The sequence below is a fragment of the Borostomias antarcticus genome (assembly GCF_949987555.1).
Source record: "Borostomias antarcticus genome assembly, chromosome: 15".
In the NCBI taxonomy this organism is placed as follows: domain Eukaryota; kingdom Metazoa; phylum Chordata; class Actinopteri; order Stomiiformes; family Stomiidae; genus Borostomias; species Borostomias antarcticus.
The window spans coordinates 22,652,329-22,679,580 of NC_140248.1; the positions used below are offsets into that span (position 1 = coordinate 22,652,329).

Genomic DNA, 27,252 nt, shown 5'->3' on the forward strand with positions numbered 1-27,252 from the left:
ATTAACAAAGGCGAAACTGTGTAGCAGATTATGGACATGACAAATATTATACAGACCATACTGTGAGTCCATCTCACTGACTGGAATGTTGCTGATCTCAAGCAATGATAAAGATCTGCAGGTCTTCCCTGCTTGAGCCAGGGACATCCTGCTCTCCCCTATCCACTGATGAATCAACGGGAGGTCACGCAGGAGGAAACATGGCTCGTTTCCTGTCAAACTCACAGTAAACCTGACAAAACCCTTTCTAGCCCAAGGACTGGTCCCTTGAAATGGGATTTTGGCGAACCATTAACTCTTTCTCTCCTCACCATGGTCCTTCTCCCTTCCCTCGAGCAATAAATGTGCTCTGTCCGACATTCCAATGAAAGATCTCTCCCAGCAGACTCACACGGTGAAACAAATAGGATTGACATTCTGTGCCTTGTTCCTTTAATAAAGTTCAATTACTTTCTCCCAACTATGTGATGCAACCACCATGAGAACAAGCCCTAGGAATAATGTATGGGCATTGTATTTGTAACTACATGTTACTGTCTTTTCTGTATAACTGGTTCTATGCTGCTTGTCAACCTAGCGATGTTTGTATCAATCTGAAGTTAAAATCATGAATCAGTTGATTATGCATGGGGGGGGAATGTAATATCATGTTGAAACCATAACATGGATATTTGATGATTCCAGACTCTTAAGAGAATCTTGGCTCCTCCGTTTATGACCCGAAGGGAGTGGGGGTGACAGCCCTTAGACCCTCACTCTGTATGAGTGACCAATCGGTGCTGTCCATGCACGATACTTCAACACCGTCACAGTCAACACCACTCACACACCCAATAAATACACAAGTTTGTTGAGAAAAAAGGGAGACGTGGCTCTTCAGTTTCAAAGCAGGATACTATTCATTCCAGTTCACAATAAATATGTTTTATTAGCAAAGCCTATACCTGCAGATAGCGGCAAACTGAAAACATTGTACTTTATTACAAAACTATATTTTAAGTTGAAAAATATCTCTACCCTAAGCCCATTACCAGTACAGGGGAAGGGTGAAACTGAGCCCACGGATGTCAAAAACTACAGACCGGTTTCCCTTCTATCCTTTCTATCAAAAACGTACATTGAGTCATTGAATAGAATGGTGAAATAGGCAGATACGTTCACTGGTGGGTCAGTCAGCTATGTGATCCGGAGGTCACCCTTTACTCTAGAGACGTAACTGTGTGTGACCTGGGTTGTGTGTCAATGATCTACCTGGGGTGTGTGTATTCAACAATCAGAGAACATGACAGGACTAACTGAGGACTAGCAGAGGTGAGTGAACGAGTACTGTCTGATTAATTATTTGATGTCTTTCACTTTTAATTTGAGGCAGAATGACTATACTCTTTAAAGTTGCACAGAAATGAAAAAAGCATTCTGTCCCATTTTGGTTCACATAATTGGTCATAGTGTTCACCTATTCAACGATATATGGCAAAAAAAATACAAATTTCTACTTTTGTTGAAATCTTATATCAAAGTATATAATTTCTTACTTCCTGGAAAATGGTAGGTCATATGCAATTACGCGAACAGGTACCTTAGACTTTAGGCCAATAATCTCACGACATCCACCCGTCAATCAACGCTATCCTTCTATCGAATCTGTTTAAAGTTCTTAAAACCCGTCCACTTGTCAATGTTCCAATCAAATTCCTCTAAACATTATGTCCCACCCTCATAGCTTGTTTGCATCGGAAATACGTCAAACTACGGAAGTTAGATGATCTCAAATGTCCGTTTCTGTGAGACTTTAAAGGAGAATGCTCTTTTTCGACAACCTGGACCTTATTTATGGAATATTATAAGATGTTTGACTCACCGAGATAACTTTGGTGTAATTCGGAGGCCTGTAGAAGAAATTTAAAATCTCAGTATTCTCAGTGCCCCGTCCGCCGCCATTACATGGATATACTTGGCTCGTGCTGGATTTTAAATTTATTCTACAGGCCTCCGAATTACACCAAAGTTATCTCGGTGAGTCAAACGTCTTATAATATGCCGTAAATAAGGTCCAGGTTGTTGAAAAAGAGCATTCTCCTTTAATGGCATGTGAGAGATTGTACAGGTTAGCATCAATCATAACCGCTGTAAAGGTACAGTACGTGTTATCTTAATAAAAGAATCAGAATTTGTTTTACTGCCATTGTAGTTTTTCAACATAGCGTACTAGGAATTTGCTTCGAGCATGGTGCATAACATGGAGACAACATTGGACAGGGTGCAGGAATGAGACAGGACAGAGCAAAGAGCAGTACAAAATACTAGTACAAGATAAGATAAGGATAAAAAACAATATACAAAGTGTAGTGCGGTCAGAGTATATACAGTGAGTGTTTAAAGTGTAATGTGTGTGAGAGTGTATGTATATAGTGTGTGTGTGGCGTGATATGTGAGTGTGGTGCGTCCTGTGTACAGTACATTCGGTGGTCATGTGCAAGTGTTTCTCAACAGTGGTGTGGTCCAAGGTGGGCCGAGGGGGGTGAGGGGCAGGTGGTAGTCAGATGGGGAAACAAGCCTCATTGGTCAGGCTGGTGGCTGTGGGGAAGAAGCTGCCTCTGTGTCCTGATGGCCCACTTCAGGGTCCTGGAGTGGTACAGGGCCAGGAGGGAGGGCAGGTTGCAGCTGATCATCTTCTCGACAGATTGGACGACACGCTGCAGTTTGGCCCTGTCTTTGGCTGAAGCTGCGGACTTGTGATTTTTCATTAGATCTAGAAAAAAAAGATTAATCAATTCTTGTAGTATTTGCAGCACAGACTATGTGCAGCACTAGGCTATGCTAGAGGAGAGTGGGGTAAGATGAGCCAGTGGGTAAGTTGACCCACCCCCTGTATCTAGGCAACTACTCTTTGTTGTCATGTGACCATAAATTCAGGAAGGCACCCATTGAATTTGAAGATCTGAAGTCGTGAGCAGCATAGCACTGGTAGTGTGGGTCAATTTGCATCCACGTGAGCATGCCTGTCAAGTCAGAGAGCTGTGCGGTTCACTGTCCACCAACGGTCTAGGTAGTTAAACAGCAGCAAGATAGCTAGCTAGTTAACTTGCTCACTGTCCACCAGCGGTCTAGGTAGTTAAACAGCAGTAAGATAGCTAGCTAGTTAACTTGTTCACTGTCTGCAGTCTCTGGAGCTCTGCGCTCAACTTTTTTCAACTGAAAAAAAGGGGAAAAAAAGCCTAGGGACATGTGCCTTAAAACATTATTTATTGTTACATCCAATATTATAAGAATATATTTAAGAAATATAAGACATTTTTATTCATGGAGAAAGTATTTTGAGTATTTTAAATACAAAATTACTCCGCTCTAAAATATTTTGTTACAAATTACATTTGATTTTTTATCGGCCTTATCAAATACAAATTACAAAATACTCCAAAGTAATTGAAATACGTATTTCAAATACAAGTAATAGAAATACTGCCCATCCCTGTATATGTTACCTTTCAGTTTATTTTTTAATATTCAGATTTAAATGTGTAAAAAAGTCATTTGCTCAATTTACCCCCAGATAGCTCAATTTACCCATTGACTCATATCAACTAACCCCTTAAGCTGGGGCAAGTTGAGTCACAATACCTTTAAAAAGATTAAATTATAATTCATGGCCCTTTGTCAAAGATGTATTCTTATAATTTCAGGAGACATCCTAAAATGAAGGTAGATGTTTTCATTTTACTTTAAAAAGCACATGAGTAAAAATAAAAATTGGCTCATCTTACTACATCTCTCTCCCTGTGAGTTGTGTAGTTATTACATTACTGGTCATATGTTGTGGAAAACACTGCAAAACACTACAACATTTTTCACGAGTCCAAAAGACAAGACCAACAACTGGAAACGTATAAGGAAGTTTACTGGGATGAACAAAATAAATGGTTAACAATAAACAATGAATGACAATGAAGGATATGAATGACTGAATGAATTGGATGAATGGGCTGAGGTAGTGTATCCAGGCAGGAGACTGGGTGTGGCAGACGAGTCCCTTGGGTTATCTGCCAGGCTTCCTGGAGCTCAGCAGACCACCACGTGGTACCTAGACAGCAGGTAGAGGAGCTGGCGAGCAGAGGAAGAGATGGGTAGGGGGTGGGGTGTGAAATTGGAGGAACGAGAGAGAGCACAGGTAGGTTAGGCAGCTCTATATACTGTGGATAATAGGCAGGAAGCTACCTCGGAGGCATGATGGTAACAGGCGTGTCTACTACATTTGATTGGCAGCGTGGCCAATGATCAAATCTGGTTTGATTGCTGACAACGTTGTGGTGTCATCTTTCTCCTCTTGAACCTCAGATAGGATCTAACTCCATTTATTGTTCAACCCTCACAATCAGCAGGTATATTGGTCGTCTCTCATCTGAGACACGATGCCTCCCAGTCCTGCATGGGGAGCCTTGTCCTTCCTCAGTGTCTTGGTGCTGTCCCTGCTGTCATCACCCCCCTGCCATGGAGGGAAGGTCCTGGTCTTCCCTGTAGACGGGAGCCACTGGGTCAACATGAAGGTTCTGATCAAGGAGCTGCACGCCAGGGGACACAGCGTCACCGTAGTCCGTCCCTCCAGCAGCTGGTACATCACGGAGGAATCTCCTCTGTACACCTCCATCAGCATTCTAGAAACGAATTCTATCGAAACCTTCTTTCCTGACTTCTTACAGAGACAAATGGAGGTACTTCCATAATACTTATTGACTGTAGGATTACATGTACAGTATTTGATTATCCTGGGAGAGATAGGTCAATTAGAGTGAAATGATTTTATTGATTGATTGATTTATCAGTTGATTTATTGATTGATTGACTGAGCGATTCACATTTTCAGGCACAAAGACAGAGGGCTTCTGCTTTGACGTTCTTCAAGCTCACCAAAGAGTTCCTGTCCATGATCTCCCAGGCACACTCCATGGCCTGTGAGACGGTATCTCGCCTCCTGGAAGACCAGGAAGTAATGCAGGGCCTTCTGGACACCCAGTACGACCTGGTCCTCACTGACCCCGCCATAGCAGGAGGCGTGGTCCTGGCCAAGTATCTCCAGCTACCCCTGGTCCTTAATGCCCGCTGGATCACCAGCGGAGAGGGACACTTTGCCATCGCCCCCTCACCCCTCTCCTACATCCCTGTGCCAGGCTCAGGCTTCACTGACAAGATGAGCTTCACCCAGAGGATCCAGAACATGCTGTTCTACAGTATCATCATCTTCCAGCAGAAGGTCTTGGTGGGGCCCAGCTACGACGCCCTCTGTGCAAAGTACATTGAGGGGGGCTGTGACATCACGTCCCTCCTGCAAGATGCAGACATATGGCTGTTCAGGACAGACTTTGTGTTTGACTTCCCCCGGCCCACCATGCCCAATGTGGTGTACATGGGGGGCTTCCAGTGTGTGCCTGCCCAGCCCCTGCCCCCTGAGCTGGAGGAGTTTGTCCAGAGCGCCGGAGAGCATGGAGTGGTCATCATGTCACTAGGGACCTTGGTCAAAGCTTTGCCCGATGACATCACAGAGGACATTGCTACTATTTTTGCCAAGATGCCACAGAAGGTAACATTAAATATAAATATTACAGAATAAAATAATATTAGTACTGAGATATTACACGATTAATACATGGGTAAATAACAACTTGATGTGGAGTTCCACCGATGTCTTTGCCATGATTTCATTATGATAAAAGGTAACACTTACCCTACCCCTTATAAATAGTTAATAGATCATCCACAAACTCTTAGTTAATGAGTTATTAATGATGTGTTGAACGCTTGTTAATAGTCAGTTAATGATTTACAACTATCCCTTACAAATAGTTAATAGATCCACAAACTGTTATTTAATAAGTTACTGACTTTTTAAATGTTTATTAATAGCTGGTTAATGAACTATGACTTATAATTAAGCAATAAACCACGAGAGGCCGTGTGTTATAGTGATTTTATAACAGCTAGGGGGCGTTGTTAGGCACGACGCGAAGCGGAGTGCCTTAAACCCCCCTAGTTGTTATAAAATCACTATAACACACGGCCTCTCGTGGTTACCTGATAAACTTAAGTGTTACCTGATAAACTTATGATAATTTTCCTCAGGTGATCTGGAGACACCTGGGTGAACGTCCCTCCAATCTGGGCAACAACACCCGGCTGGTAGACTGGATGCCCCAGAGAGACCTTCTGGGCCACCCCTAGATCAGATCCTTCGTGGCCCACGGAGGAACCAATGGAGTCCAGGAGGCCATCTACCATGGGACCCCTGTGCTGGGCATCCCTCTCTTCTTTGACCAGTATGACAACCTGCTGCGTCTGCAGGAGAGAGGAGCGGCCAAGATCCTGGACCTGGCGGATGTCAATGGACCAAGCTTCCAGCAGGCCCTGGAGGAGGTGCTCTACCACCCCTCCTACAGGCAGAACATGCAGAGGCTGTCCCGCCTACACAGAGACCAGCCCATCAAGCCCTTGGACAGCGCCCTCTTCTGGCTGGAGTTTGTGATGCGTCACAAGGGGGCTCCTCACCTGCGCAGCCAGGCCTACAGGATGCCCTGGTACTCCTACTACTGTGTGGACGTGCTGCTGCTGCTGCTGGCGGCTGGAACGCTCCTCCTGCTCGCCGCCGCCGCCCTGCTCAGGCTCCTGTGCTGCAGAAGCAGCGCCAAGACCAAGACCAAACTACACTGACCTCACCCAGACTTCACTTTTAATCATGTGATTCCATAGGTTTGGACGGTACATTCATCTATGCTGTTTGTCACTTGACCCAAATCAGTGAATACACCATTCTTGAATTGTGTTTTAATGTAAAAGTATAGTCAGCTTGTTATATGACATAATACATCAATAGCGAATTCCGGGTTTGGTTCCGCGGTTAATAAAATGATATGTATTAAAACACAAAACTATTATTTATACATCTAATCATTTTCTATACATCCATATGTAACAAAGATGTAAGATCTACAGGTCTAGAGTCAGCAAACACATTTATTTTTTCCTTTTTTTAAATGTATTTTTATTGAACATACAAACTATCACAAACAAGCATCTCCATGTAGTCCATTCTGATATAGCATCCAATCCCACACATTATACAACCACATCTACCACAGCTATTAAGAAAGCATATTTGAAGTAAGGACTACACAGCCATATAGTAATCGAACAAACATGGAAACAAACAAATAAACAAAACAAACAAAACAAACACAGGGAGTGATCTTCACACTTTAAATGTCTCAATCTTTACAACCCAGTATCAACCAATGAACGTAAAATCAGCTCCGAGGGGCTTGACATAGTCAACCCATTTTTCCCAGTAGGAAACACATTTTTCCCAGTAGGAAACACATTTTTCCCAGTAGGAAACGCATTTTTCCCAGTAGGAAACACATTTTTCCAAAGTACGGTTAACGACGGCTATCATCCTTTCCATGTTGTAAATGTCCATTGTAATGTCCATCCATCCGTTCACCGATGGGCGCTCCTGTTTCAACCATTTCCTAGTAAGTGTCTTTTTGCTGGCTACCAGAAGTACACTCATCAAGTATTTATCCCTTTTCCGCCAGTCTAGCGGCATGTACCCGAAATATACAGTCTTACTCTCTAAAGGTAAATATACAGTCTTACTCTCTAAAGGTAAATATACAGTCTTACTCTCTAAAGGTAAATATACAGTCTTACTCTCTAAAGGTAAATATAGTTTTACTCTCTAAAGGTAAATATACAGTCTTACTCTCTAAAGGTAAATATAGTTTTACTCTCTAAAGGTAAATATACAGTCTTACTCTCTAAAGGTAAATATAGTTTTACTCTCTAAAGGTAAATATACAGTTTTACTCTCTAAAGGTAAATATACCGTTTTACTCTCTAAAGGTAAATATACAGTCTTACTCTCTAAAGGTAAATATACAGTCTTACTCTCTAAAGGTAAATATACAGTTTTACTCTCTAAAGGTAAATATACAGTCTTACTCTCTAAAGGTACAGTCTTACTCTCTAAAGGTAAATATACAGTCTTACTCTCTAAAGGTAAATATAGTTTTACTCTCTAAAGGTAAATATACAGTCTTACTCTCTAAAGGTAAATATAGTTTTACTCTCTAAAGGTAAATATACAGTCTTACTCTCTAAAGGTAAATATAGTTTTACTCTCTAAAGGTAAATATACAGTTTTACTCTCTAAAGGTAAATATACCGTTTTACTCTCTAAAGGTAAATATACAGTTTTACTCTCTAAAGGTAAATATACAGTCTTACTCTCTAAAGGTAAATATACAGTTTTACTCTCTAAAGGTAAATATACAGTCTTACTCTCTAAAGGTACAGTCTTACTCTCTAAAGGTAAATATACAGTTTTACTCTCTAAAGGTAAATATACAGTCTTACTCTCTAAAGGTAAATATACAGTCTTACTCTCTAAAGGTAAATATACAGTTTTACTCTCTAAAGGTAAATATACAGTCTTACTCTCTAAAGGTACAGTCTTACTCTCTAAAGGTAAATATACAGTTTTACTCTCTAAAGGTAAATATACAGTCTTACTCTCTAAAGGTAAATATACAGTCTTACTCTCTAAAGGTAAATATACAGTCTTACTCTCTAAAGGTAAATATACAGTTGTGAAATCAAAAATATGAGTATCCTGTAGGGCGTTGTGCATCTCTCCCCAGTAGCCTTTGATCACAGGTCAATCCCATAAAATATGATAGTGGTGTGTAGTTTGGTTTCCACATTTTCTCCAACAAAGTGGAGGGTTGGGGGTCATCGTGTGATTTCTGAACAGGTGTAATAAAATACCTAATCAAGCATTTCCAACCGAACTCCCTCCATTCCTGTGAGCTAGTACATTTCCATTGATATTTCCATATTATCGTCCACTCTTCCTCAGATATAGATATCCCTCCTTTCTTTTCCCATTTCTCCCTAATATATGAGGAAGAGTGTGTCTTAAGCTCTAACAGACCCTTATACAGTCGTGAAATGATACTACCCCCTGTATCTGAGCTATGCTCTTCTGAACAGATCTATCAGACTCGTAGGCCTACTTGCCCCTGCTACATTTCCCATCTTCATAGTGACATAGTGTCCCATCTGCAGGTAACTGGTATTTATATTTAAGCATATCAATGTTCTGTCTTTAATCACCCTACATAATGCGGTTATTCCCTTAGCCATCCATATCCTGAACCTGTTATCCAATCTTTTAGGCATGAAATCAGAGTCATAAGCGAACCACTTTATAACCACAATCTCCCTCTCCAGTTTATCTTCTTTTATAACAGTATTCCATATTTTTAGAGTCAGTTTCACCCATGGGTTATCAATGGTTTCAATATGTTGTTGTAGATTATTATCCGCTAGGATGGCCTGAATGGGAATGGGGGTTATCTTCTCCTCAACAGTCTTCCATTGGGCAGTATATGATAAATCACACCAGCATATCATAGCTCTTAACTGAAATAATAATCCCTGAGGGAAGGTAGGCCCCATCCTCCTTCATCTTTAGCGAGTTTAAGTGTTTTAGTATATCATCCGCGTAGCAGGCCAGTTCAGCAAACACATTTCAAGGGACATATTTCGACAAATTGTCACATTTCAAGGGACATATTTCAAAACTCAGTGCCTTGAACTTCAACCCTATCATCAAATCCCCCACTCATGCGCCACAACCAGTGTTAGTCCATGACTCCTGCCCTAGTCAGTGACCAGTGTTAGTCCATGACTCCTGCCCTAGTCAGTTGGCCAGTGTTAGTCCATGACTCCTGCCCTAGTCAGTGACCAGTGTTAGTCCATGACTCTTGCCCTAGTCAGTGACCAGTGTTAGTCCATGACTCTTGCCCTAGTCAGTGACCAGTGTTAGTCCATGACTCTTGCCCTAGTCAGTGACCAGCGTTAGTCCATGACTCTTGCCCTAGTCAGTGACCAGTGTTAGTCCATGACTCTTGCCCTAGTCAGTGACCAGTGTTAGTCCATGACTCTTGCCCTAGTCAGTGACCAGTGTTAGTCCATGACTCTTGCCCTAGTCAGTGACCAGCGTTAGTCCATGACTCTTGCCCTAGTCAGTGACCAGTTTTAGTCCATGAATCTTGACCTAGTCAGTTGGCCAGTGTTAGTCCATGACTCCTGCCCTAGTCAGTGACCAGCGTTAGTCCATGACTCTTGACCTAGTCAGTGACCAGCGTTAGTCCATGACTCTTGCCCTAGTCAGTGACCAGCGTTAGTCCATGACTCTTGCCCTAGTCAGTGACCAGTGTTAGTCCATGACTCTTGACCTAGTCAGTGACCAGCGTTAGTCCATGACTCTTGACCTAGTCAGTTGACCAGTGTTAGTCCATGACTCTTGACCTAGTCAGTTGACCAGTGTTAGTCCATGACTCTTGCCCTAGTCAGTGACCAGTGTTAGTCCATGACTCTTGACCTAGTCAGTTGGCCAGTGTTAGTAGGGTATGTAGTCTACAGTAGGCTACTATACTGACTATTTGTCCATTAGGTCTAATAAATACATAACTGTCAAATTCAAGAATATGTTAATATTTGGCTATTTTCTAAACTCTCAAATTCATAAACACACTACAAATGGTGGTCAGATAGTGATCAGATAGCACAGACCTCCGCCCATGAATGCATTTTGTGGCTGTGTGCGAGCAGGATATGTTTGGTACTGCAGCAATAGTTAGGTCGAGAACTTTATACAAGTCAAAACCCCTCGTCTCTGTGACCTTCCCACGCCCAGATATGGCCATTTCACCCCCCCCCCCCCATTGACAATAAATTTTTGGCTCCTGAGCCCAAGTCGGTCGAGTTTCCATGCTTATTTTTTACCCTGGAGAAAAAAGCGTTCCTTGAGCTTAAGTCAAAAAAATGACTGTAGGTGAGTGTGCAGCCAGGTTTGGGCAGCTCTGTGGCGCCCCCCTTGGGTTGTAGCCGGGTAGGGGCAGTGCGGTGCACTCCGGGCTCTCCCCGCGCACAGTCCAAACCTGGACCCTGGACTCTTTTAGAGCACAGCTTAAAACTCACCTCTTTGTCGCAGACGATCTATAATTTATGTCCTTGTCTTGTGTCTTAAATGTAGTTTCTTGATTATTTTGTGTCTCTGCAGTCCTTTGTTTTTGTTTGTCTCTCTTTGTACCCGGGCTGCGCTCCGGGCTGATGTAACAGTTGGTTGGGGGGCGCATTATAAATAAAAATAACATAACATAACATAACAAACCCTTTTGCACCCGCACACAAGGAGCTGGCTTTGTTCTACATTTTGGCCTGTGATTCGGATCTGCTCCAAAATATAATGGGTTCTAAGGCCACATGCTACCCACTCCGCTCCACTCCACTCTACTCTACTCTACTCTACTCTACTCTACTCTACTCTACTCTACTCTACTCTACTCTACTCTACTCTACTCTACTCTACTCTACTCCACTCCACTCCACTCTACTCTACTCTACTCTACTCTACTCTACTCTACTCCACTCCACTCCACTCCACTCCACTCCACCGAGTTTCATGAAAATCGGTTGGTAGTTTTCACGTAATCGTAGTCCAAAAAATTAATGGAGGTGAATGGCTGTCCTGGATGTGTTTGGGTGGCCCCGCCCCCTGGACCCGCCCTGTGATTTGGATCCAGTCCAGAATTTAATGGTTTCTAAATTGGCCCATGCTACACCCCTCCACCGAGTTTCGTGAAAATCGGTCCAGTAGTGTTTCCGTAATCCTGCTAATAGGCAAACAAACACACCCACCCACACACACACACGCACACACACACACACACACACGCGCACACACACACACGCCACCGAAAGCATTACCTCCCGCCCTGCGCTGTCGCTGGGGCGGAGGTCATTAGCCTGTGTGCCAGGGCTGACTATACAATTGTTTCATTAGCATAGAAACTTCATAAACAGAATGCACAAACAGAATTAATTTCAAGAAATGTTCAAAAAGGACCCACCTCTCCGTCCCAAATGACCCGAGGCCCCCACACAACGACAGACAGGCATCTCCCCTGCCTTCCCACCATGCCACGCCCCCTCCGGGATTCCCCAGCTGTTAGGTGAAAGCACGTCCCCTGTTCAGCCATTGTGTGATCAGAGGTTCTGGACCAGTCCTGACTCGATCCTGGACAAAACGCTGGATTATTCAACCAAGTAGAAACCGATCCGACAAAGTCATGTGGATTTGTTGCGTAGATTATTTCTTGTCTGCTCCTCCTTCATCCTGCCCAAAGTTGTCTTAACTGGGCTCAGCTGCGACAATTAAGGAACATGAAGGATAAAGACTGAACTCGACCAGCTCTATCATTGTTAATTTACTGCATCCGTAAATGACAACTAAGATAGAAGACAGGAGAAAATGATCTGAAAGCAACGAAAAGGCTACGTAACTTTAATGCGATAACTTGGGCGGTGGAGACAGCGGGGGGTCAGTGTCGTAGACTCATCCAACTATGTAGGATTGCCTACCACGCTCTTTCTAATGGATTGTTGGGTAGTAGAGTAGGCTGCTATCTGTCTTTGTCGTGTCGTACCTTTTTAATCAAGACTGCTTCACCTGCGCGACCCTGAGGACTGAGGCGCCCCCCGGACATGACTAGACTGGGAATGCGAACCATGAGCCGGTCAGCTTCCCACGGGCTGGACAGGTCAGGTGTCAACCTCCTCTACCTCACCCTGCTGCTCTGGACCAGGCGCATGGACGGACTGGCCGACTTCTCAAGTAGGCAGTGTGATCTGATAGTGATGATGATGATGATGATGATAAGCCAGTGCCAGCTTGGACAGTCAATCGACTTAATAAAGAACATGTAATGGACTGTTAAAAAGCCTCTGAAGACTCATTCATTTTGTCACACAGACTATCTATCGAGGATCACCACAAGCCACTCAGCGCATGCGTGCGACGGACAGCCGCTGCGCCTCCACTGCCCGCGTCATTCCACCATCTCCGTCCTGGCGGCGTTTTACGGACGCGGCGCGAACAGATTCTGCTCCAGCGACCCCGCGGCAACTGGGAGCGCAAACGCGGCAAACCACAGCTGCTCGAGTTTTACTGCCTTACAGGTGCGTCTGGGGGGGGGGGGGGGGGGGTGAAACAGTTTTATTAGCGACACACAACGTCATAACCTGCAAGTCTTATTTTAACTCTTCACATTTCTAGCAACTGGTCAGGCCTGCGATTTACTCATTCACCGCGGGCCAGGCCAGTTGGCGCGCCAGGCCACCGGGAAAGCTCCCGGTGCTCCCGATGGCCAGTCCGCCCCTTCTGATCAGCCTTTCAGCAATGTCAGTCATTTGGATTCAAAGATGTGTTGATTTCCACTGCACTGTTCAGAAGCTGCTGTCTGAATGCCAGAGCCTCAGAGACTGTCGGCTCATTGTCAATCACCTGCTCTTTGGGAGGGACCCCTGTCCTGGGACCACCAAGTACCTCTCCGTGACCTACAAGTGCAAACCAAGTGAGTAGCCGACCTCTTGGCTTCTTCAAGCCACAACACATGCAGTAGCCAATCACCAAACAGTATACCAGTCAGGAACCTGCTCATCAAAGCCAGTGTGACATTTATAGCCAACACACATGGGGTTGTGGCTTCCCAAAAATGTGAGCTAGACTATTTTATGCTGACACGTCTGTCTGTCTGTCTGTCTGTCTGTCTGTCTGTCTGTCTGTCTATTTACACTATATGGACAAAAGTATTGGGACACTTACACATTATTTTTTGCCCATTCATCCAGAAGAGCATTTGTGAGGTCAGACACTGGTGTTGGATGAGCGGGTCTTACATCACCAAGCACAACGGCAGGCGTCAGAGAGAGTGATGTAAAGCACGCCGCCACTGGGTTCTGGAGCAGTGGAAACGGGTTCTATGGAGTGACCAATCACACTTCTCTATCTGGCAGTCTGATGGACGAGTCTGGGTTTGGTGAATGCCAGGAGAACGCTACTTGCCTGACTGCATTGTGCCAACTGTAATGTTTGGTGGAGGAGGATTAATGGTCTGGTTGTGTTTCTGGGGTTGGCCTAGGCCCCTTAGTTCCAGTGAAGGGAAATGTTAATGCTTCAGCTTACCAAGACATTTTGAACAATTCTATGCTTCCAGCTTTGTGGATACAGTTTGGGGAAGGCCCTTTTCTGATCCAACATGACTGTGCCCCAGTGCACAAAGCAAGGTCCATAAAGGTGTGGTTGGTATTGGTTGACCAAAATCTTGTAGAAAGCCTTCCCAGAAGAATGGAAGTTGTTATAGCTGCGAAGGGTGGACCAGCTCCATATTAATGCCTATGAATTCAGAATGGGAGGTCATAAAAGCTCCTGTAGGTGTAATGTGTACAGTAGGTGTCCCAGTACTTTTTCCATATAGTGTTTCTAATATCTATCCGTCCGTCCGTCCGTCTGTCCACCTGCCGTCCTACCCACCCACCCGCCACACACTTCTCTTTCTTGGTCTCCTGTCTTTCTAGCGGAGCACAAGACACTCGTGGTGTGTGAGGGGGAGAGGCTGGTCTTGCGCTGTAAGCCTCCCAGGGTGCTGAACATCTATGCAGCTGTCTATGGGAGGGGGCTGGCCCAGGGACACACTTGCCCCTCGCACCTGACCGGACCACCCCCGTTTGGTGAGTCGACAGCAGTCGACACTCTCACTCTGATTTGTTGTGTGTGGCGCGCACACACACACACACACACACACATAAGCACGCACACACACTTTAAAAGAAAAACGATTTAATTGGAGTCTTCCTCTCTGGTGGGGTAGAGTGTTTGAACCACGAAGCTATGCACACAGTGTCACAGTCCTGCTACAGCCAACAGAGGTGTGTCATCACCGTTGACAACCGGACCTTCCGAGACCCCTGTTTCCCCGGAACCAGGAAGTACCTGACGGTGCTGTACTCCTGTGGTAAGAGTCTGTCTATGACCTCTGTGGAAGATAGATTAGTAGAAATAAACATGGAATAGAAATAAGATTGCCCTGATATTTTAATGCTATTAGTACATAAACCGCGATTCCCAATTATGAACGGCAATCTTGTGACCTTAGACATCAGTTATTGTTCAGTTCTAACAACATAAAGAGAAAAAAAAACTAATAAAAAGCATGTGAGACCAACTTCTGGCATTTCCTGTCAAACTTCCTGTGATTGGTCCAGTTGCCAGCCCTTTGTGAGTGAGGTCATTGACTGACATGTAGGGTGCGTTCGTAAATGTGCTCTGATAATCTGCTCCAATTTCAGAGCGCTCTGGTTCCAGCGTCAGAGCGCACTGAAATCAGTTCATTTTCGAAAAGTCGGTTTGCACGGACAAACCGTCTTTTCAGTCAAAGCACCCAGTGCGCGCTCTGAGCACTCCCAGAGTGCAGTGAATTTTCTAATGGGGGTGCACGGAGGTCTCTGAATGTCTGAACGACCAGGTAGTGCCAATCATGATTTTGGATTTGACTTAAGCCTAGAGCCGATCTGAAAGGCCCCGTTGAACGCCGCACTCGGCTCCATTTATGCACAGAACAGTACAAGCTTATCCCGTTGTTGAGTTACCAAAGAGATGAGACAGAAGACACCTTCTACCGGTGTGATAGAGATGAGACGGAAGACACCTTCTACCGCTGTGTCACCTCCGCTACACCTCCGATACAGAGATGTGGTCCTTTGGGATAACCCCTGATATCTCTCTCTCTCTCTCTCTCTCACTCACTCACTGCGTCTCCTCTCTCTCTCTTTCCCTGCTATATAAAACCCCAGTCCCCCAGATGTTGCTAGCAGAGGCAGACCCCAGTGTGGTCAGGTCCACCTCACCTCCCAGACTGGACACTGACAAAGGTAACTAACTTCATCATGATGTCCATGTTAATGTTCGACCATGTTTCCTATATGTTTAAACATGACTCCAGAAGGCTGTGTTCCTCTCCCAGCCTCACCTCCAGACCTGCCCCCCCCCTCCCACAGGCTCCAGACTGCCAGACCTGCCCCCCCCTCCCACAGGCTCCAGACTGCCAGACCAGCCCCCCCCTCCCAAAGGCTCCAAATTGCCAGTCAGCAGCGGAGTCGTGATGAGTAACTCCCTCATGACTTTTGCCTACATTAAAGGTAGATTAAAGACATTAAAGGTAGATTAAAGACATTAAAAGAAGAAGACACAGTCAGACACACATACATGGACCAAAAGCTCATCTGCCAACTTTGTACAGTATCTTTTTTGTCCTCAACCGGTCACTGAATAAAAAGCTGTCTCTGGTATGCCTCAAACCTGCACTCTTCCCCTCCCCTCTCGACTCCTCTTCCCCTCCCCTCTCGACTCCTCTTCACCCCCCGTCCAGAGAACCAGGTGACTGTGGCGCTGCTGTTCACCTCCAGCGTGTGTGTGGGTCTCCTGCTCACCCTGCTAGCTGTGTCTCTCAGGGTCACCCGCAGGGGGCGCTCTCCCAGAGACCAGCAGCCTCCAGCCAAGGACCCCAGGCCCAGGCAGACGCACCTCAGCCAGGAGGAGGATGACGACGACGATGATGAAGAGGAGGAGACGGACTGTTCCTTGCTGTCAGACTCAGACAGGAAGGCAGTGTACTGCTGGGAGGAAGTGACATACACGACAGAGGCGGCAGAGCGGGTGGAGAGGATGGAACGGAGAGAGATGGTGATGAAGGAGATCTGGATGAGCGCCTATTTGAACGCAACACCCTGATGAACTTCACTAAGCTTGATTTGGCATGTAATGACTGGTATACCCATAACACCTCCTAAGACAGCTCAGCTAGTCGTACCTCCTTGGAACAGAGCAGCACCCCCCCCCCCCCCACCCCCACAAGAGATGGTTCCATCAGACGTTCCAGAACCTTTGACCCCGCTCTCTAGAAGGCTCGCTATCGTGAACTCTAGAACTTCCCCCTGGAGGATTGGCTGGGTGGTGTGCGTATCCGGCCCCAGCCCAGCGTTGGGCTTCAGAGGCCGGGACAAAGAGAGGAAAGGTGTAGCATCCTCCGCTCTGTGAGCCCTGGCCGGACGCAAGGCCTGGATCTGAGATCTGATCACCTGACGTCACCTCCCAAACCTTTATGAGCGGGTTAGGGTTAGGAAGCAGGAACATAGAAAACAACAGGGCACAGGTCAGTTAGTTTTATTGCCATTTGCATCATGTTTTCCTGGGCGTGGCTTAAATACAGATTATGTACACTCTAAAAACAAATAAAATGCACATGTGAACAGACAAAATAAAAAGCAGTCATTGTAAGTCACAGGGCAGTAGTCCATTCTGTTAAGGCATTGGTAGCTGCAGACAAAGCCGTAGCAGAGTGGATTCAGTGGGTTCAGACCAGACCAATAGATTCAGAGTTGTGGCCCCTGTGTTTGCTGTCTTATCGGGGGCCCCATTTGATGTTTGCGAGGCCCTGGAACTGTCTCTTTAAGGCCTGTCTGTCTGACCAGTCGGACTGCAGGTGGCTGTCATCATCTGCCTCGTCCAGTTTCTGGAGGAGAACCAGAAAATAAACCGTCAACATGTGTGCGTGCATACCTGCACCTGGGAGTAAAACACATAGTAAAATACACAACAGACGGCAAACTGCTGGTGTTGTTGGCATGGGGATAATATAAATGTGGGCACGCACATCCAAAGGCACGCACATCCAAAATGTGCTAGACAGAAAAACAAACTCATCAGGAAACGTAGAGTCTGCACACCAGAAATATACTCCAAGGATTTTTTATTGACACCGAGGTGACGTTTGGGGCTACAAGCCCTTCTTCAGACCATCTCTGGTGTCAATAAAAAATCCTGGGAGCATATTTCTGTGTGCAGACTCTACTTTTTCTGATAATATACATGTTGAATAACTGTACATGGGTTTGTTAGTGTAATATTAGTGTAATATTAGTGTTTGAGTGTATAGACCACATCGTTTTGTGGTAAGTCTGTGGTGTAATCTGCATCCACCTTGAGTTCCTCCTGTCTGCGGTAGTGGTGCATCATCATCTGCTTCTGCTGCTCCTCCGTCACCACGGGCTCCCTCCCTGGCGCCCCCTGGCCTCTCTGAAAGCAACAGCAGGTAAAAACACGCGCAGGGCTGCTAAGACAAGACGGGGGGCTAGCCTGGACCACAGGGCTTTTGGAAAGGGAACCGTTACTTCAGGAAGGTTGCTTGTGGGTAGTCGTGCCTCCCTCACCTTTTGGATTTTAATGACGATCTTGGTCTTTTCGTTTTTACCGATGTAGTCCTGCAGCTTCTTGGCTCTCTGCATCTCCTTACCAGCCCACCATAGCTGGGCCTCCTCCTCTGGGATCACCTGCAGAGACGCCTGAGAGAGAGAGAGAGATGTAAGCAACAGTGTGATAAAAACAGGTGTGGAGCTGGTCCATAGCAGAGTATGAGAGTATTTAATCTGTGACCTGGTGTTCTTATCCAGGACCCTACCTTGTCTTAAATCTGTAACCTGGTTTTCTGATCCTACCTTGTCTTAAATCTGTGACCTGGTTTTCTGATCCTACCTTGTCTTTAATCTGTGACCTGGTTTTCTGATCCTACCTTGTCTTTAATCTGTGACCTGGTTTTCTGATCCTACCTCGTCTTTAATCTGTGACCTGGTTTTCTGATCCTACCTTGTCTTTAATCTGTGACCTGGTTTTCTGATCCTACCTCGTCTTTAATCTGTGACCTGGTTTTCTGATCCTACCTTGTCTTAAATCTGTGAACTGGTTTTCTGATTTTACCTCGTCTTTAATCTGTGACCTGGTTTTCTGATCTTACCTTGTCTTTAATCTGTGACCTGGTTTTCTGATCCTACCTTGTCTTTAATCTGTGACCTGGTTTTCTGATCCTACCTTGTCTTTAATCTGTGACCAACAGATACACAGTTATATCCCCAGTCGTGTGGAATTAGTGCCTAACGAATGTATTTAAATTGAATGATATCCTTATATGAACTCAAACACAGCTTTGAAATTGTTGCATGTTGTGTTTCATATTTTGGTTATTACTTTGTCTCTTGAACAACTGAAATATGTCTTCATGTTGAGAGCAAGTAGGAGAAGGAAACAAACTATCCAGTTTGTCTGCCATGTAAATGGTAAATGGACTGCACTTATATTGCGCTTTTATCCAAAGCGCTTTACAATGGCCTCTCATTCACCCATTCACACACACATTCACACACCAATGGCGGCAGCTGCCATGCAAAGCGCTAGCCTGCTCATTGTGAGCAATTTCAGGTTCAGTGTCTTTGCCCAAGGACACTTCGACATGTGGACAGGAGGAGCCGGGATTCAAACTGTCAACCTTGCAATCAGTGGATGACCGCTCTACCTCCTGAGCCAGAGCCGCCCTATGTGACGCATGCCATGGCATGAATACATTTCACAGCTTCAGCCATTCACCTGTGTCCCAGAGAGGTCTTCCTGGTTCTCAAACTCCATCCTGATTGGATCGTGGGGAGGCAGGCCCATGGGATACACGATCATGACCGCGCCTCTCAGCTGGTCCAGAGCCTCCTTCACCATCTCCATGGTGACACACACGTTAGCTTGCGCTTGTTTCTGAAAGACGAGGACAGAACAGAGAAGAAGAGAAGAGAGAGAGTGAGAAGACCTTTGATTCACATCTCAGACTTTGAATGGACACACTGGTGTCATAACATCTCAGCCTTTGAATGGACACACTGGTGTCATAACATCTCAGCCTTTGAATGGACACACTGGTGTCATAACATCTCAGCCTTTGAATGGACAAACTGGTGTCATAACATCTCAGCCTTTGAATGGACACACTGGTGTCATAACATCTCACTGCAGGCTCAAAACTCTTCAAGAAGTACTACCAGGATCCTCCCTTTTAAGCACCTATTGTATTGATATTTTCCTACTATTGCACTTTGCCCTCAGCACTAGATTATGCTCTTAGTCTCTTGTTCAGAAAGGAGATACACTTGTGAATTCTAGTGAGTAGTACACTGACTACTGATAAAATGACTGTAATGTAATGTAGTTTTGACTGTAATGTAATGTAGTTTTTACGAGATACTCACTTTTGAGACGAGTGCCTTGGCTTCAGCCACAGTTTTGTTCAACACCTCCTTCATCTTGCCGTTAGGAGCTGGAGGGAGAGGAACAAGCAAGCTCAGCACCGGGTGACTCAGACACTGACCGCTGTTTCACTGCTGCAAAGCCATTTGAGCTCAAACTGCATTTCAAAGTGGACCACTGAAAAATAACATTGTGTTATCGCTATCAGACACCACATCCACCACATAGATAGATAGATACGAATCTATCTATCTATCTATCTATCTATCTATCTATCTGGGTGTCTCACCGTGTCCGTTCCTCCTTCCTATCTCGTCCATCTTGAACTCTGACCCCCCGCTGGGGACACACCTCTCCTCCCACTCGTCTTTCAGCTTCAGATCCACGATCTGCTCGTCCGTCAGCCCCTGCATGTTGGGGGGCAGCGCGGTACCGTGGTCGGCCAGCTCGGGTAACTCTGCGGCACACAGCGTGATGGAATAAAAGACTCATTGGAATAGAGCTTGTGAAAAATTACAACTTAAAAAATGAATGTTAGACTGAGAGGTTAGCTGTAGGCCACTCTCAGGCACTGGTAACGTTAGACTCCTATTATTAGCAGTAATGGTAAAGTCTTCCCAGCAAACACACAACGTCAGGGAGACGTTCAGATCATGTCTTAATAACGTCCTTCGGTCCAGAACCCCATTTGTACGTCTGCTGGACCCCTCAATATTCAAACGTCTGGCTTGGACCCCTCTAAGACGTCTGTGGACGTGCAAAACGGGTTCAATATCTGAACGTCTAAAAAAAACATTCATTCTGGCTCCTAACTGGATGTCTTTGGACGTCTGAAAAAGACATCTAAAAGACGTCTTTTAGACGTGTCTTTGCTCAGTGGGTTTATGCTCAACATCACTTACCGGAGCATATCCTGTCCACTCTCAGTCTCCCATTGTAGACAGCGGTGACCTGCTGGACCAGAGTCCCCAGAGGGATGTCCACCGTGGTGTCCAACAGGAACTGGCTCTCATCACCTCGCTTCACATGCAGACGCACCATCTACGAATCAAACAACCTGCCAAGGTTAGTTAGAAAGCCAAGACGAGCAGGTTTCCTCCTCGGCAAGTTAGTAGAGACTCACTTTGGTACATACGATTCTGCAACCAAGACTAACGTTAGCTATTTACCTATCAATCAATCAATCAAAGCTTTATTTGTATAGCGCATTTCATACCCAGAGGCAACACAATGCGCTTTACAGAGAACAAGGGAGGTGGGCATACGACCCACTCTACATATTCCAGAGGGAAGCAAAAAAACAGTAATCACCCGGGGGCCAGATAAGTGAGCTGTAAAAATTCTTCCCTGACCCCTCTCAACAAGGCGATCGAGCAAGCTCCAGGAGTATGTTTGTCTACCGGCTAAGAACATTTATAAAGCAATACATTACATTAAATTACTGCAAATTAGCCAGCACAGCTCAGAGAGGAGTCCCTCAGAATGCGTTACCATAGCAACATCAAACACAAGTGTCGGGCTTCTTTCTTCTAACTAAACTGGATGTCTCTACTATTTAACGATACAATATCACACTAAAATGCACTAATGCGATTCAGAAGAGTGAGAAACACTTACATTAGTTTGCTAACTAGTCGTTCTCTTCTCCCCGAGGAGAGACTGATGATGCGAGGCTGGTCGTTCTCTGATGTCTCTCGGCAAAAGTAAATAAGGAAGCTTCTGGCAATCACTTCCGGGTTGTTGCCGTAATATATGATATAGACGCGGCCGTGGGATTGGAAAGATGTGAAAACCAATGCATACATAGAGGCAGGTCAAATGACAAGGCTTACTAAACTGTGAAAACTGTTTTTGTTTACATAGATTTCACAAACAGTAGTAGGGCTCCAATGAAAAAACTCAACACAAAACAGCCATATTCAGGTCAATTTACATTTATTATTGCATACATACAACACAAATTGCTTCATACATAAATGTGCAGTCAGATGTGCACTTAAATTACGGAACCTTGGATACTAATACATGAATTGCAATTTTGCATTTTCTTTAATACATACAGCTCCACAACACAAAGTTTCTTTACTATGGGTTATAAAGGGACATCAACCTCACAAAAGAAGGAATTTGTTTCCTGTAAAATGTCTTCCACGTGACATGAAGCTGGCTAATCTGCTGCAATTAATGCTTTGGCTATCTACTGCAGATGTCTCAATAGCATAATACGTGTGTTTTAGTGGTTACATCAGCTCCAATGACCAATACAAGGATTTAAGCACTTAACTTCACCCCACTTGCTACTGTTGTTGTTACTGCCTTTTCATGTTTAGAGTCTCAATCCAGAACCTTGGATTGGGATGATAACACCGCTATTTTTACATGGTGGACAAAGCACAATACAATACGTATTAATTAGCTGGTATTTTTAGACCCCACCCCTCATCCTCACCACACACCTGACCGACCTTCAAGCTGGTACATACTCATTTGTAACAATTGTTTGCGGGAAAAGCACTTTTCAGTTCTAAGAAACTTTCTTTCATACTGCACCTCCCAATAACCACTGATACCGACAACCAACAGGCCAGTGACATCATCTGTTACTCATCACCTCAACTCCACAGAAAGGTAGTACAGCAAAACGTAGAATACTGACACGCCACCACACACCTCAAAACTTTAGGAACTCTTTATGGCTTGATGACAACTGTATATATATTTTTCTTTGTGTATGTGTATCAATGTATCATAAATATTCTACATTTATGCATACTGTACATATATATTTCTTGTAATTTAATCTATTATGTATATTTTGTATATATATTCTTTATTCTGCTGTACTTTCCACTGCTGAAACACCCAATTTCCCGCCACGGGGATCATTAAAGTCCATCTACTCAATGGGTTCTGACAATACACTGTCAAACACTGAGAACAGATCAAACAAACACACACGTTTCCATAAGAGTGTGGCTGTGGAAGAGATGACCAATCAGAACACAGATGGGAGTGTGATGCACACAGCACCTGGGAAGACCACTCACTACTGGGATCTGGATATGAAACCATACAGTACCGATGAGTTGAAATGCTATGCCGTGGCGTTCAGCTCAACCTCCTGGTTCAATAGTGTGTTGGTGGAAGAGGGGTAACATGGAATAGGTGCTGCTTTAGAGTAGTTTGCCTCAACCCAGTATCCTGGTTGTGTATGTCTTCCAGTGTGAAGCCATACAAGAGAACCATTACTAGAACCATACTATTTCCTTGACAGCCAGGAGAGCAGTGACATGCAGGTGCCGTCGTGTGCTTGTGACGGTTAGTTTAGTGTGTGTGGGAGTATGTACTTCAGAGTAGCTATTGAAGACCCGCTGAGAGGAAAAGTCCGATTTAAAAAGGCAAGCCTGCCAACACTGTACACTCTCACACCCAAGCACAGAACACACGACGACGACAGACAGCACAACCCAAACACCACACAGTACTTCTCACCACAGTAATATCAATTATAAATATTTACGAATTACACGTCTTACAAAAAAAAAAGTACCCATCTTTTGCGAATGAAAGCGAAATGCAGCAAAAAAAAACACGTACATAGCAGCTACAGCGGCACCCCGATTGTTTCCCGTCCGATATGAGCGCGCCCTCTGACCACACCTCGTCAGCGCCTCTGTCCTCTACACTAGTATAAGGAGCGCACCACACTCAGAGGATTTAGAGCAGTAGGCTACGCTTCCAAGCTTTGGATAACATGAACAATACAAGCACTGGAGTCCATAATATTCTATACACAAAGATGTTGGAAGCGGGCGGAGGCCCTGGTGTTAGCTCCACCCCCAGGCTCTCTGTCGTCCAATCGCCAGAGGTCCAGGCTCATAGGCTACAGTCCTCACAAGCACACTGGTCACACTGTAGGCCACCATCCAAACGAACGAACACACACACACACACCAGTAGGCTACAGTTCTCATCAATACACACACGCACACATCTGGCTTCCTTTCTTCTTCTTTTTTTGAGAACATACATAATCTCTATGTACAGTAGGCTACAGGTTATTAGCACATGACTACAGAACATAGATATGTTAAGCACATTAGCCCACTGACAAATGAGAACCACAGAAGAAGACATGATAACCATGAAGATGACAGACATGACGGTGACAACAGGAGACCACTCCCACAGTGACCGAGAGCGTGGTGTGACCGACTGTGACACGTCACTGATATCATGATGACTGTGGTCTCAACATGGCGGCCGTGACGGCATCAAGGCGCTACGTTACATACTACATTCCATTCATGATGAACCGGCGCTGCGCTGTGCAGATAATGACTCTGGGCCCTCTCTCCGACGCCCCCTGGAGGACACAGTGATATGAGAACATAATAACAGACTGCAAACTCAGTGCAGGTAAGCGGGATCGCAATAATTGAAATTCGACTCCTGGCTATCATCTTCCTGCCACACACACACACGCACCCTAACGCATGATAAGCAGTGAAAGCGGACGTTCCTAGACTGCTCACCCCTGACCTCTGACCTCCAGAGACCAGGCTAGTGGCGACAGAGAGATTTGGACGAGAGTGTTGGTGAGTGTTGAGTGTAAGTCACGATGCCGATCACCGACGACGACCTCAGAGATACCGAGGGTTGCCAAGAGGCCGTAGCGTAGCGCGCTGCGTGGCCGGAGGCGCGTTCAATATTGCACAAGAGTTTACACGCATTTGTGCGCATTGATATATATATATACTTTATATATAACTATACCGTATAGACACAGGCACATGTTTCCTGCCATAAACAAAAATAAACATATGGGAACCATTAATATTCACATGATAGTTAATATCTGCAGGGAGGCAGGAGAAAGCAGGGTCCTTTAGAGGGATCCAACACGCATTTATACATTTTCCCCTGTATGTTCGACTGCTATAGGTGACCGCTGGGATATATAGAATTGAGCCTGATTCAGAAGACGAGGAGTCTGGACTTTGTAAATACATTAGCCTTTTGTACAAACCATACACACCGTTTATCAATAGTAATATACATCTCTAGATACGCCCTATACATGTTTACCGTTGTGGTCCTATCTCTCGGTGAACTCCCTGGGGAAGGGGAAGGGGTCGCAGGGTCGGGCCGGGATGGGGGGGTTGCTGGGTGCAGTCCTGGCCGGGATGGGGGGGGGAGGGAGAGTGGGGAACGTGGAGGAGGACCCCCCCCAGAAGGGGTCTGGGTCAAACCCCGAGGAGGGGAACGAGGTCTGGGGCAGGGGGAGAGAGGAGCCGGGGGGCGAGGTGCGGGCTGGCGGCGCCGCTTCGCTTCCGAGGGCGAAGTCTGCTTCCTCGTCGAAGGTGACCCACCGCTGGGAGCGTTTCCCCGCGGTGGGGGGAGGAGGAGGAGGGGGCTGGGCACGGGGCGCGAGAGGGGCGGGGAGGGACGACGGGGGTGCGAGGGGCAGGGCTGGGGCGGGGGCCGGGGCCGGGGCGGGAGGCTGCCCAAACAGGGACACGGTCCTGTGCAGCTGGGTCGGGAGGGCGGGGTCCGGGGCCGGGGCGGGCGCGGTCCTGTGGAGGCCGGGCTGGGAGGCCTGCCGCTGCGTCTGGAAGTCGGGGGTGATGGAGCGGCGCTGGGGGCCGGTGAAGGGGTTGGTGCTGCTGGGGCGTGCCGGGACCGGCTCGCTCTGGAAGGGGTTGGGAGAGACGCGCAGGGCCTCCTGGGAACGGCTGCGGGAGGGCACGGGGGGAGGGGCCAGCAGCGCGGAGGCGAGGGGGGAGGGGCCCTGCAGCGCTGAGAAGGGGGCGGAGTCCTGGAAGAAGGAGGCGAGGGGCAGGGAAGGAGATGGTCGCAGAGAAGAGCCTCTAGTCAGGGATTGGGTGTTGAGCCAGGAGGAGGCGGAGAGCAGGTCAAAGGGGTCGGGCTTCCATTGTGCTTCTCTTTGGACTCCGTTCATCCCATTGGCCTGCGGGGGGGGGGGAGGAAGTAACAAGAGTGTGACCAATCAGAGGGAAGACTGCAACACAGAAGCAGTGAGAGTTTCTTTGGTTAATATAACAGCTGGAGAGAAGTTAACCTGGTTGTCTCTGGGCAGACTTAGCTAGTTGTCGAGGTAACAGTGAATAAGTGACATATGAATTGTATTTGTGGTTTTGCTAATATAACACGACTGTCACGGACTACAATTAAAGGGGTAGTTCAGAATTTACTACCTAACGCCGGTAGGAGAGATAGCTGAAAATGTTCTCCATCATTCAACGACATTATGGGTAAGTCGTAAATGAGGCTCCAAAATTCTGAACTACCCCTTTAAACACTTAAAGGACATACACCTGAGTCAAGCAGCCATACCTTTAGCTGCCAAATGCCGGGCACCTTCATACAATATTTACACACGTAAATGACTTGCAAATATTTGAAGATAATGACACCATTACATATGTGCTCAATTTTATAGTATGTGTTTCAAAACTGAACACATATGAAGGGAGCGTTGAAAAAAAAATGGCAACAAGTCAAATCCCATCGGTACTAGAGGATATCTGAGAACAATCACATCGGTGTGAGATGATATCGGAGGAGGACTTTTGTTTTGGTTCTTTTGGCAGAAAACAAACATCCAGAACTGAAAAAAGCTCTAGGTGAGTTAATGGGCATTCAAACAGAAAAGGTGCATCTTGCCCAGGCTTGTGATGATCTGGGGAGACATCCAGGTGGGGAGGAACTTAAAAAAGAGGGGGGAACCAACTAGAACATGTATGTTAGAGGGACGTATGAGCATGGGTCATACATGGGGACACTGGGGCTATGGAGAGAACAGAGAGGTGGTTGATATCAAATACCTGTCACCCTGAGGAATGCTCCAGCTTGGGGGAGAGAGAGACACATGCATCAGACTCAGAGAGAGAGAGAGAGAGAGAGAGAGAGAGAGAGAGAGAGAGAGAGAGACATGCATCAGACTCAGAGAGAGAGAGAGAGAGAGAGAGAGAGAGAGAGGGCAGAGAGAGAGAGAGAGAGAGAGGGCAGAGAGAGAGAGAGAGAGAGGGCAGAGAGAGAGAGAGGGCAGATAGAGAGAGAGAGAGAGAGGGCAGAGAGAGAGAGAGAGAGAGAGAGGGCAGAGCGAGAGAGAGAGGGCAGAGAGAGAGAGGGCAGAGATAGAGCGAGAGAGAGGGCAGAGAGAGAGAGAGAGAGAGAGAGAGAGGGCAGAAAGAGAGAGGGCAGAGAGAGAGAGA

The 27,252-nt window shown here is 45.9% G+C and overlaps 4 protein-coding genes across 5 annotated transcripts in view; 2 read left to right on the forward strand and 2 right to left on the reverse strand.

Annotated features, from left to right (window-relative positions):
* The first annotated feature begins 1,280 nt into the window (after nucleotides 1–1,280).
* On the forward strand, nucleotides 1,281–7,570 carry ugt5d1 (UDP glucuronosyltransferase 5 family, polypeptide D1). The gene is given in 5 exon segments (XM_084449942.1): nucleotides 1,281–1,311; nucleotides 4,377–4,709; nucleotides 4,862–5,575; nucleotides 6,115–6,210; nucleotides 6,214–7,570. Coding segments are annotated over 4 exon segments (1,596 nt in total). The 5' UTR covers nucleotides 1,281–1,311; nucleotides 4,377–4,409; the 3' UTR covers nucleotides 6,700–7,570.
* A 5,054-nt stretch (nucleotides 7,571–12,624) lies between these two features.
* Nucleotides 12,625–16,772, forward strand: eva1c (eva-1 homolog C (C. elegans); the record flags this gene model as incomplete). Its single annotated transcript, XM_084450390.1, has 8 exons — nucleotides 12,625–12,730; nucleotides 12,869–13,074; nucleotides 13,346–13,469; nucleotides 14,473–14,625; nucleotides 14,766–14,909; nucleotides 15,748–15,825; nucleotides 15,952–16,092; nucleotides 16,323–16,772. 8 exons carry the CDS (start codon nucleotides 12,625–12,627, stop codon nucleotides 16,682–16,684), a joined length of 1,314 nt encoding a protein of 437 aa, XP_084306516.1. The 3' UTR covers nucleotides 16,685–16,772.
* A 328-nt stretch (nucleotides 16,773–17,100) lies between these two features.
* Nucleotides 17,101–21,701, reverse strand: cfap298 (cilia and flagella associated protein 298). 2 transcript variants are annotated; one of them, XM_084449884.1, is made up of 8 exons: nucleotides 21,632–21,701; nucleotides 20,917–21,055; nucleotides 20,304–20,471; nucleotides 20,017–20,084; nucleotides 19,370–19,528; nucleotides 18,163–18,294; nucleotides 17,933–18,028; nucleotides 17,101–17,465 (listed from the first exon to the last, which is right to left on the reverse strand). In XM_084449884.1, exons 2-8 carry the CDS (start codon nucleotides 21,053–21,055, stop codon nucleotides 17,355–17,357), a joined length of 873 nt encoding a protein of 290 aa, XP_084306010.1. In that variant the 5' UTR covers nucleotides 21,632–21,701; the 3' UTR covers nucleotides 17,101–17,354. The 2 variants fall into 2 exon arrangements, with proteins under 2 accessions (XP_084306010.1, XP_084306011.1); XM_084449885.1 differs by having other exon boundaries at nucleotides 20,917–21,071; nucleotides 21,628–21,671.
* Nucleotides 21,702–25,112: 3,411 nt separating this feature from the next.
* The window catches only part of synj1 (synaptojanin 1), a gene marked incomplete at both ends in the record, with an annotated part of 52,876 nt that continues 50,736 nt past the window's right edge, over nucleotides 25,113–27,252 (reverse strand). The window contains one exon of the mRNA XM_084450391.1: nucleotides 25,113–25,985. Coding sequence (XP_084306517.1) covers nucleotides 25,113–25,985 — 873 coding nt within the window. The remainder of the gene's footprint in view (nucleotides 25,986–27,252) is intronic.